Source organism: Falco naumanni, chromosome 8, assembly GCF_017639655.2.
Source record: "Falco naumanni isolate bFalNau1 chromosome 8, bFalNau1.pat, whole genome shotgun sequence".
NCBI classification, from domain to species: domain Eukaryota; kingdom Metazoa; phylum Chordata; class Aves; order Falconiformes; family Falconidae; genus Falco; species Falco naumanni.
Genome location: NC_054061.1, coordinates 64,119,870 through 64,132,194, shown reverse-complemented (window position 1 = coordinate 64,132,194; position 12,325 = coordinate 64,119,870). Strand labels below are relative to the sequence as shown.

Here is a 12,325-nt window from a genome sequence, read left to right as displayed (position 1 = left end):
GAAGGAAAGAGAGGGAAAATGCATGGAACTCCAGACATGGGCATGGTGGCACAGTCCCGCGTTGTGTTCTCTGCAGCATCTCCAGCCCTCTGTTCACAAAGATACCAGAGCCCAGGCAAGTGTCATGAGTTATTCTCTCTGTGCACAGCGCAGGGTGGGCAGAAAGTGCTGGTGCTGCTGAAGGGCTGCGTAATTCAGTGCAAAGTATTGCTCTTAGATTATACAACCCAGAAAGCCCCCTACTGCTGCATTTTCCCCTCACTGTCCCACTCCTAAACCCTCTGCGCCTGATGAAGGCTTTGGGCTGAGGATGTTTATGCTGCTTTATGCAGATGCACAGAAGCCAAGGCATGACAGAAGATGAGGCCCATGAAACCCGGCAGGACAGAGCTCCTTGCCTCTCTTCCCTCTGCTACCCCAGCGCCAGCATGGCTCTGGAGCTCTGCATTTCAAAGAGCAAGGACTAGGTTCCACCCTGCTCTTGCACCACATAAAAATCAGTTAAATGCCGTTGTTGAAACAGCTTCCAGATTTCCTCTAATTAAAAAGATGAATTAAAGGATTTACTACAAAATACCAGTTTCATTCATTATTTACATTTAATTGAAGCAAATGGCAGTAGCCTGCATCACTTGCCAAATCCAAAAATGCCTATCAGAAACAATAGTTTGATGGTTGTGGTCCCAGAAGACTATGCCCAACAACACAAATTATATGCGGTAGCAAATGTTTGCATGACTGACCTTCAAGGCTTGCTGCAGGTTAGGAAAGGTGCAGCTGTACACCTAAATGAACTCACAATAGATTTAATTTCTGCAGTGTAAACCTCTAACAGAAATACATTGCAAATACTTATTTGGCACGGTTTCCGATACATGAAAGCTGATGGATTTAGTTGCAGAGGATTACCACTGCCAAACGTGGACTCCTATCTCACTAGCAGGGCTTATTCTTCTGTATCAGTGGAAACTACAGGAGACGTCCCAGTTCCAGCTCTAGCCCACTAGCCTGAACAAGTGACGAGGAGGGGGCTGCATGACTAAACTGAATGGTGAATCACAGACTCTGGTGATTCCTACCACCCTGAAAAAGAAATGTGAGGCTGTGGCAGAGCAGACAGCAGGCGGCCACTTCCGAAACCACCTCTTCCCTCTCTGCTGGTGCACACGAGACAGAGCCCTAGTCCAGACAAAGACATCCAGTACAACACACCAGCAACGTACGACCTGCTTTGAGCCTGCTTACAGCGGTTTGTGCCCGCACACCTGGCATACATAGCGCCCAGCCACGCAGATTTGCTGTGATACAATGGAATTCTATTGGCCCAAGTTTCCAAGGCCTACAACAAACCTAAAGAGCAAAAGTAAGTAAAGGTAGGCAGCGGAGCTTGCTCCTGGGGGTTTCAAAACCTCTTGCCCGCCCTGTGTTTAAGGGAACGATTTTGGCAGGGAATGGAGCTCAGTAAAGGCAGCAGGCTTTCTTACTCTCTCTTTTTAATGGAATGCCTTTCTTGTCATTTGACTAATTTAAATGCTGTCAGACATTTCAGTTGTAGAGCAGATGGAGAAATAGCTTTAAAGTTGAAAGAGGACTCTTCCCTGATCCCATGCCTGCACTGCTACTGGAGGATGAAGCTTCAGGAGGGTGGAGGCTGCCAGGGAAAGGCCAGGATGCTCACTTCAATACTAGGTGAAAGATGCTGCATTAGTCACAAACTGTAAGTAAATTATGGCACATCCTTTCCCATTTCCCATCCAGAACCATGCAATAAAGAAGGATTACCTGCTTTCTGGCACTGAACAATCTTGTCGTGAGTGATGTCTGCCGTCTCAATGAGAACCCTGCTCTCTTGAATCATCTGTCAGAAAATAAGTGAAAAAAACCCAGCGTTACTAGAGTTTCCTGCCACATCTATTCCACAGAAAAGTACAAAGGTTCAAACTGAAAAAGAGGTCTGCTCTGCAAGCAACACTGTAACGATTGGATCATTCCCTCCTATCCGGGCTCCCAGATGTGTATCAAGCTAAGTGACAGTTGCTCAGAAAACATTTTGCTCTGGAAGGTAAAAGAACAGCTGTTTTCCACCAGCAAGACACCATTGCAAATAACATGAGGGAAACACAAGTGATTTCAGAAGAAAGCAGAGTTAGCAGACAGACAAAGTTCATTCTGTGTGAAACTGAGCCCTTTCTAATTAGTAGTTTTCCTGAAACAAAAGGAGAAGTAAGTATAGTCCTTGACATAAAGGGTTATCAAAAATGTCACCAGGTGATGAACAGTGCTGATTTCAAGGGGTGCTTCAGCCTGTGCTGAACTTTATGCACTACAGTGGTTCAGACAGCGACAGTATTTCTTGAGTTTCTCTTCGGAAAAATTCAGGCCAAAACCCTACCCTATCCTCAATATTTCTGTTGAAGTTTAAAAAGAAAAACCCCCACCAAAACTCAAAAGAGGCAGGCCGTTTCAACAAGCCTACTCACAGGTTTCAAGAGATATTCATATTTACGCGTCTTCCTAGGGTAGCCCACTAACAGCCAACAGATGAAGGGCCCACTGCGTGCCAAGCTCCCCGAGCCTCCCTCCTTGCAAATGCTATTCTCCTTTGACGGTAACAAACTTCCAAAACCTTTCAGAAGCCCGGGCAAGCAAGTGAATTGTTCCAATGCTATATTCTGCAGAACTGCAAAAGGTGGCACATACATCTGTTACAGAAGGCAAGAACATGCTGTGTAACAAACTACGCCTGAGAATAATCTCGCTCTCCCGGGATGTACACCACCAACCCCAATCAAATCCAAGCAGCATGAGAGCGGTGCCAGTTAGAAACGAAGCAAACCGAACGCTGCCTAATGTTACATCCTGAAATTACAGAAGCCACCATCCGAAAGCTTTGCCAAAGCGCTACAACTGCTAAAAGCCTTCCTACTTTCAAACACACTAAATATGAAAACACAGTGATTTTACTGAAAGACACGGTATAACAGTATTACATTAACACTTGCCAATTAGCATGCCTCATTGTTTTAATTAGATACAAGGGAGCAAAGATGCTTCTACACCTGAACTTCCAAATTCTGGAGAAATTCAGATCCAAATTTTGCTGCTCGTGCCATCTTCATTTCTAATTCAACCTATGAAGACAGGCTGCATTTAATAAAAATACCTATGCCTTTTCTTTGATATAAACAAGATTATGAGAAAACCAAAATCTACCACCAGCTTCATGGGCAGAGAGAAAAAAGCCTGATACATCTACAGAGTGCAAAACCGTTTTTTAACAGACCATGCCCAGTGGATACACCTGAAATTGAAATTACTTTCAGTGGTATCCTTCCAATTTCATTCTCACTACTTGCTTGTTCATGCATCATGTTGATTTTTTTCCTCTTTGGTATCTTGCCTTGTCATCTAGAAAGAAATGACAATTTCTATCCACCGTCTGGCTTTTCTGTACCACAGCACACAGTTATTTCGTGCTGAAGGAACCATTCAGCCACCAGCTACAAAGTGCTGAAGTTGGTCTGAGCAGAAAAGAGAGTGAGAATCTCAAAAACTTGCAAGTTGCTGCAGAGGCAGCCAGCGACCAAAGGTACGCCTCTTGCACGCGGGGGCATGAGCTAGTGCCTGTACCGCTCTGTCCAGCCAGGTGCTGCCAGCGTCCGTGCACCCCATGCACCCATCACCGTGGGCTTGTGCCCCCCCTCCCCGGCTCTGTGCCTGCACTCCCTGCCCAGCAGCACGGTTGTGCCCAGGGAGGTCAATGCGGCTCAGCTGGGACAGTATAGCCAAAGTGTCCCACTCTCCGGTGCTCAGATATCTAAAACAGAACTTGACTTGTGAGAGGGTTTTTTTAAATATATATACATACACAAACAAATACATACATATATTTAGATGTAGCCATACATTATATATAGATACGTGTATGGCCACAGGAAATTGTCCTACCACGCACAGAAAAGCAAGCTTGAGAATCGTGCAGTTTGGTAATCTAAGTCTGAGCGTACCTTCCTCCAGCTACTGGACCCACTCCCAGGAGTTTCTGGCATGCCTGTTTTAGGATTCTCACACACAAAGGTATTACGTGCTTTTTTTTAAGAGAAAAGCGGCAATAGGATGTCAATTTTCCCTTACTGCAGAGTAGGTAGAGCAGCCCTCCGTTCCTTTGATGCTGACATCAAAGTCTGACAGCTCTCAGCTCAGCAAGAACAAACAATTAAAACCAGATCATATAGCAGTATTTAACCTGTTCCTGCCTTCCTGCTTGGCAGTAATCTTGGCAAAAATAAGCAGCTTAATCCCATGACAAATCTGAGAATGGATTCAGAGCTCCTCAACTCCGTGGCTGGGTTAGGGGATGCCCTTAGTGCCCCAGCTGGCACTCGCCCGCACAGACCCCCTAGGAAACAACACGCTAGGCAGAAATAACACACCCTGGGCCAACTGGGAGAGACGGGTTTGGCTAACTGGGTGTCCGCCGCCTGCGATAGCGCAGCGTGCAGGACTGGTATCTCTGTGTGACGGGCCAGACCGCTCCCAACAAGAACTGCACACGCCATCTCGGCGGGCACAAGATCCTGCTTCCCAGTGCTGTGGTGAAGGACCCTAACAGTGGGACAGTGCGAGGGAGAGGCCTGGGTCTTCACCGTGGAGAAGCAGAGACTGATTCATACCGACAGGAGCACAACAGGCAAGGAACTGCTACCCAGGAACAGCAGGCTTGTGTTTGGTTTGGCTTTTTATTTCGGCTTTTTTTTTTTTTTTTTAAATCACATCACAGTTGATACTCTTCAAAGGATTCTGTGCGAACCCTGGCAACAGAACTGCTAAAACCCTCAAAAAATAACCAAATTAATTTGAAAACTTACTTTAATGCCCACCTCCCCCCCCCCCCCAGGTTTTTACATATACCCAAGGTAGCAGCTTCAGGGATACTTACTCCATAAACATCATAAATGTCACCTAAAAAGCTAAGTTACTAGTAACTGTTTAGTGGAATTGATATTAACAATTTGTCTGTGTTCAATCTAATGTAGGTAAAAGCAGGGGAGAGACTCAGCTAGAAGCTAGTGCCCCATCCATGCTTTCCTGCTGGACACAGGACAGTGGTAGCAGTTCTGGCAGGGTTCCTGGCCACAGCAGACGATGCTGGCCAGGGCTGCAACATGTTGGCCACAGATGCCCTTGCTTGGTCCCATCCAACAGCCCCAGGGAAGACTTTGCTACTGTGGTTCTGCTCATCTACAGCTCCTGCTCACAGTCCTGTGTCACAGCATCTAGCTACGCTTTTTCTTTTTTGGCTGAAATGGTTCTGAAATGAGTCCACGGTCTCCCCGTCTGCATGGTCCTCTGCTTTTCCACCTGGCATCAAGCCCTGCTTGGGGATGTCACCTTCTTCTTGTGGTGCCAAGACAAGAACCAGAAGCCCTGAACGCAACATGGAAGGCTGTGAGATTTTCTGCTGGGAAGCCGAACCCATAAATCACACCATGGCCTGAGATTTTCAAGTCCAGCTTTGCCAGCAACCTTTTGAAATCCACCAACCCGTCCCAACTGTGAAGAGCGAGCTTTCTGATGTTGGCAGCACAGATTTCCATGCACCATTACTCTGCTCAGACCTGTGCCGAGCAGCGCTCTGGAGAAGTTGGGTAAGTCCCGGTCACCCGCCGGCAGCCCAGCCGGCTGCTGCGTATGTCGGCTCCCGAACGGCAGCTGGCTCCGGTGAGCGACTCGCAAAGAGCACGGCACGTCCCGCTCCCTCAGGAGACGGATGCTCCGCCAGTGTTAGCTCCTGAACGCCGAGGGATTAACCTCCAAGCAACACATACTGAAAAGCAACCTTTAGAGGACAGAGGCTGGTAACTGGGTCCACTTGGAGTCAGTGAGGAAATTTTTAGCAGCCGCTGAAGCTGGCAGGATTGCTCCACGTGCATTTCCCACGTCAGAAAGATGGTGATCAGACTTTACTGAGTGATCTGTTTAACGTAACTACAGGGGGAAAATGGACAAAAGCAGGAGTAAAGCATGTGAAACCTGATTCTGATACAGGGACTTAAAAAGCTACCCTACCAAATCCTCCCATTGGGACCCCTGCCACCTTTCCGTGGGAGCAGGGACACAAGGGTTTGTCTGAGTCCCGGAGGTGCTAACCCTCCTGGAGAGGCTGCAGCGCCAGAAATGCTCTCACAACAAGTGAATAAGGGGCTTGTTCAGATTGACAAAAGATGCACATGGCACAAGTCCCAGAAGTACACGTCACGTTTAATTAACTAATGAGAATGAGGAATACAAAGCCTTATCTGCATAGGTTAGCTTTTTCTGCAAAATAGCCCATTTAATCTAGATATTCTTACGTAATGCTGAAAGCAAGAAGCCTAAACTTGATCAGTTTACCTGAAGCACCCTGTTAGAATCATGCCAGCTTCTCACAACGGCATGGGAAGCAAGAGCTGGCACAAACCTGGGAGCTCTCTCTTGTCCGGTACACACGACCACGAAAGCAGAACAGACCATGGGCTGAAACTATAACTGACCTGTCTCATTAAGCCTCAAAATACAGGATGCAATATAAAATCTGAAATCCCATTGCTTCGTGGCAAGAATGATGCTTGATTTTGTCACTTCTGCTAAGTGCTATTTACAAACAAAAATACATTTTAAGTGAAATTTAAAATATCTTAAGACTGAGGGCATCGTATTTTTACTCACAAAAAATTAACAGGCTTATTTATTGTCTGTACCAAAGACATTTTAACCACAGGACCAGTACAAACAGAGCAGAAAATGTTATTTCTTTTTACTTTTATGAACTCCTGTGCTAGAGACCAGTTTCTTCCTTTTGTTACAAACTATTCGACAAACTGAAAAGGGGAGAGGAAATTAACACAGCAGAGTCTCACCAAAAAAGACCAAAAAAAAGACATGAAAAACTCCTGGTGGCAAGTTAATGCACTGTCCTGCTGGGAAGATAAATGATACAAAAGGGATAGTTCAAAGAATCCTCTCATAAATATTCCAAAGTTTAGAACAGAGACTGACAACATCAAATGGAAACGCAGCTTTCTCTCAGGTGTCTCCTCAGGGCTGTTGTCCCAATCTCCTACGCCTCTCGTGGGGAAGGAGTACCTTGTCATGCCTCCATTGCTAAAAAAAAAACCCCACGAACAAACAAAAAACTACAAAAAAAACCCTCAACTACCAAAAAACCCCAAGACCACCCAAACCCACCACCAAACAAACCCAAAAAAGGCTACAAAAATACAACCGATTTGGAAAAACAGGTGAAGCGCACACTGGGCTCATGAAAACTGGAACAGCATTCCCTCCTAAGCACGGAGCGTTTCTTGCAGGCCAGGCAATCAACTGTGTGCCAGCAAGCCTTGCGACAACGGAAGGATGTGTGCATGGTGCCAGGATGTGGGAAGGAGTGCTGGCCACCAGTCCACCTTGTCTCTGTCCCAGTATGCTCCAAGCCAGGCTTCTGTATCTGAGCCTTCCCCTGCAACAGCCCAGAAAGGAACATTTATCATGGATGATTACATCAACTGGGAACACCTGAAATACCTTATTGACACAAACTCCAGAAGGAACTGAGTAAAATTCACCTTCAATTCAAATGTAATGTTTCTACTTACAAATGTTTCTGGGGAAATACGGTGTCAGAGTGTTGCTGGATGTGATGTGGTGCATGAGGACTGGTGCCCTAGAAAACAAGAGGAGCACGGGAGAAACACGGGGAGGGGTCAGCTTCCAAAATGCTTATGCTAAAACAGAGTAACTAAGGTACCCAACTAGAACTTCATTCTTTAAGAAAAGTTCTGATCTGACCATTTTCAGGTTCTGTTTTAGAAGGGACTATGGGACATGGGCTATCAGAGAGAGACACAGTGAGAGTGGCAGCTAAATAATAGAGAGAATTATAATTAATGGAGAAAGAACCAGGATTACTGCTTTCCCAGTCTGTCAAAATTTGGACAGAAAGCTCTTTAAAACAGATACGAATTCAAGACGTTGTCCATGTACTGGACTGTGTTTGACATCAGTGCGTTATGACACTTCCTTGGCAGTGGACTCTGCTCTGCAATATCCCTTGTCTTTTGCTGCTCAGAGAACTGTGAAAAATGTTCCTTTGGGGATGAGCCTATCCCAGCTGAAATATGAATTTCAGTGGAAAAGCTCACAAAAATCTATTTAGTCATTTTGCATTGACATAAACTTGGAAAATGGACTTTCTCCTTGGGAATAAAAAGCCATCATGCCTGCATCAAGATGAAGAAACTCCAAACGACTGAATTGGAAAGAAAAGTAGGCAAAGCAACAAAGAGTAGTCCCTCTCCACAGATACCTCAACAGAATTCTGCTAGCATGCATGGATCAGTGCCTGTGTCAACAAAAACACTGCCGTTAAACACACTGACTTGCTCCCCAGCAACATCACAGGTATTAAATCTCTACTCAGAAATCCCCAATCCATCTCTGTGCTGCCTGAAACATTCTTAACTAACTTTCCATCTCTCAACTACCTACAGACACCTTGCCTTTCCTTACCTGTCTGCTCCAAAGCAACAAGATCAGCTCCAGTAAAGAAGTTTGAATTCAGAGAAAAACATCAATATCAACAGGAGTTAAAAAATAGCTTCTCTGTTCAACACTTTCTACACTTTTTGTTGTTTACAATTCATGTAAAAAACATGTAAAGATACTTGAGAGCTTCTTTTCTTTTTCTAGAGAAATTTCTGTATGCACAGGAGATCCGGTAAAACCAAGAACATTTATTATCACTTGTTTATTGCTTTTGATTTGCAAACGATTCAATCATTTGATCTTGGAGGAAAAGTAATGCTGAACCAATAACCGAAAAGCAAAGCGCAGAAGCGTGCCTGAGTTCATGCACGCTTGCAGCAGCACATAGATACACTGTGCAGAGAAACCACAATCTGTTTCTGAGCAATTCTCAACCAAAAAAAAAAAAATAATCCTAACTTCACAAGATAACTGTTTGCAATGAATAATTCAACCATCTGCCAGGTCCAGCTGGGCCCCGTCCCCTTCCTTCACGTTGAGCATCCTCTTTTTTTAGGTGTGACCAAAGAACACTGGCATCAGTTTGACAGGTTGTAAGGCATGCCGCACGTGCTGCCCACCTGAGCGAGCATCCTCCCATGGCCAGCCACCAGCAAGGGGGAGCACACAGGGAGGGGGGGAGGGGGGGAGCCAGAGTCCTTCCTCGTAGGAAGGGAAAGGTCTGAAAAACAGCTCCAAGTGACACGCCACACCGTCCCAGGATGTAAGGGTGGGAATCAATGACAACATGAACAGAATCCGTTCATCATACCCTATGTATGGTAGCAACAAAAGCTGTAAGTTGAAATAAGCTATTTTAAACTGTATTTTTGGCAGTTGGCGTACTTTCAAAAATGTTTTCTGTGTATTATCAACGGTCCACCTTATTTTCTCAGTTTTGGTAAATACCATTCCCTGCTCTCCTTTGCAGAAACTCCATACAACCCAGTATCACCAGTGAAGCCGCTCCTTCACAAGGCACAGCAGCACTTGAGTTCCACTAAACCACCGCAATGTGACCGTTTAAAAAAAAAAAAAAAAAAAGTCCTGAAAAATCATTGCGGTTCCTTAAACAAAGCACATTAGATTTTATTCTAATAAGGCCTCTCTCAAAAGAAAATATTTAATGCAGAACACAACGGTAAAATTAATTGCCCAGGAAAAAAACAAACAAAGTGCACAAAGCGGTCTTTGTCGATCGCGCCTGCTGACAAAGGCCAAGCAGGAGGGAACAGACAGTTAATTGTTTCCCAGAGCACTGTGGCAGGTCTCCGAGCTTTTGCACCTCCATTTGCCTGGACCAGCAGCCCCGATATGCCCCATTAAACAGGCAGGGAGAGGTTATACTTTCCGTGGAGTGGGGGAAGGTACGTTCTGTTGGCAGTTTCCTGTAAGAGGAAAAAATCCTAGCACATTAGGGCTGTTTTTATCAGAGATTATTTTCTAAGCAGACTTTTTAAAGAATGTGAAATAGGTGGTGTTTTGGGAGGTGCGAGGATGGGGTGGCCCGGCAATCTTGCTGCCTGTGCAGTGGAGCCCCTGAGTGAGGCAGACCTACAGTCACAGTTCCCGCTACAAGGCTTAGGGTCTCTAAAAGGAATTAAGAAATACAGCCCGTTCATACAAGAGAGAGGCCAACAACAGCTTCTATGTTATGCATTTAAAATTGCTCTCAGGCCTGTTCACCCAAAAAGTGCTTTGAAGTAAAGACATTTCTGGAGAATTAAAGACATGCAGCACATGCTTGTGGATCCGATTCCTTGAAGCCATGTTTATCAACAACTTAAAAAGCTGCACTGCAGTGTATCTTGAATAAAAACAAACAAATAAAAAGCTACAATGTTTTAGATTGCTTCCACCAACATCTGCTCGTACTTCAATTTGCACCAAAAAAAGGAAGGGGCGGGGAATTATTATTATTTAAAAGAAATAGACCTGGGATTATACCAAGTTATTACAAACACCATAGCAAGGAAGAGCCCTTTCACAACATTAAAACTGCAAACCCCTCCCCACAATGCATTTTCAAATCTCAAGATTGATAGAGACAGTTCTTTTTTTTTAAACACAGAAACGGCTGAATAGATTTCAATATTCTGGTGCTGGCATTGCCTCAAAAGGCAAAAATCCAAAACGTAGCAAAATCACTTATTAAATCTGGCTTTGGCTTTTCCAGCAGTAAATAGTTTTAGCAAAGTAAGAGGCAGTCCCAGCCAGGCAAAGGTTAAAAATAATTTCAAGTATCATGTTCTCATTAACTAGAATTACATCTCAAATCAACCCTTACATAGGCACAGAAGAATTCCCTTCTTCCCCTCAGATTTTAAGCTCCTTGTACTGTCTCTTGACATCCAAGGTACATCTTCCTCCATCAGAGACAAATGTGTGAGCAAACATTATTTAAAACAGTTACACAAGTGGTTTTGTCTGCATCTGAAAGAGGCCTTTCACCTACTGAAATTGAAAAACTGTTTCCAAAGCACAAGGAGGCCTTGAAACGTCCCATGTGTACTCTTCAGTATATAATTACAAAGATAAGAGGTGACACATTCATTTTGGTAAAACTCCATTAAGCAGGCCTCCAAAGACAGAAAAATCTCTTATTTATGCGGTATTTGCTCCTTCAGACCAGCATCACACCATGTAACAGATCTATCAAAAAAACCCCTCCGGTCTAAAATATGGCAATCAACTGGATCTGCAAATCCTCATTCTGGGATCATTACAGCTGGTATTTTATTTCCACAACCTAATCACCTTCAAGTAATATAAACCACTCTGAAAGAAACCCAAGGGTTATTTCAGAGTATTTTTAGTGTTTCTCTTTTAATCAACATCAGTGTCTCCCTCTTCCCACCAAGCTGATTTTCTCCTGAAAAGCGTGTTGTAACAGGCAAAAAAACGAGAGGGAGAGGAGGTGAGCATTTGGCACATTGAATAGCTTGTCAAAGCTGCTATCATTCTTTGCGACACTTCAGGGTCTCAGGAAGCAATTCAATAGCCCCGAAGTTATTCACTGTTTTATTTCTTATGAACATAAGCTGCAGAAATAGCCGCTGTGCACTGAACATGCATCGTGATTTAGTCTGGTTGCCAGAGCGTAATATTTAAATCAGGGTTTGCAAAACCACGCGGCTTGCTCTCGGTTGCTGCAGACCGGTCAGTAAGGCTGGGGCAGCCTCACAGCCCAAGAGGCGCATGTGACAGCAACTTCTGCTGCTGGAAGTCACGCACAGCTGTTGCTCAGTCACCCACAGCAGCAACATATGTCAAGGTTGAGCAGCAGTGCTCACCTGGAATGACTTCAGTTCACCTCTATACCTTGCTGCCTGTACCACATTGACCTCTCCTTCCCCGTGCAAAAAAAATGGATGTTTTTAAACTTCCCTTCCAACTTTGCCATGTCCCCCCCAAGGGCAGCACTGACTTGGTCTGGCAGGGACTCGGGCACTACTTAGCAGCGCTGCTGAAAGGCTTCGGGAAGGGGATGGCTCAGCTTGCCCAGGAACTCCCACGCTGCAGCTCTCTGCCTAATGGCCTTGCCCTCTGCTGCAGGGAGGCAAGCGAGGGGCAGTGCACAAACCTTGCTGCTTTCCAAGGACAATGACTAGCAGCTGCCAGTACAAGCTGAATTGCTGCTATTCTTGTAAACAAAGTCCTCTTCAAGCGCCCACCTGTGCTAGCCACAACCGTGTTCAAAAAAAAAAAAAAAAAAAAAAAAAAAGAAAAAAAACCAAACAACAAAAAGCCCAGTGTGGCGTTT

The 12,325-nt window shown here is 44.9% G+C and overlaps 1 protein-coding gene across 2 annotated transcripts in view; it reads right to left on the bottom strand.

The window, feature by feature from the left end:
* The window catches only part of PLCL1 (phospholipase C like 1 (inactive)), a 205,639-nt gene that overhangs the window by 26,948 nt on the left and 166,366 nt on the right, over window positions 1–12,325 (bottom strand). For both annotated transcript variants that reach the window (XM_040604447.1, XM_040604448.1), the window contains exon 4: window positions 1,783–1,858. In XM_040604447.1, coding sequence (XP_040460381.1) covers window positions 1,783–1,858 — 76 coding nt within the window. The remainder of the gene's footprint in view (window positions 1–1,782; window positions 1,859–12,325) is intronic.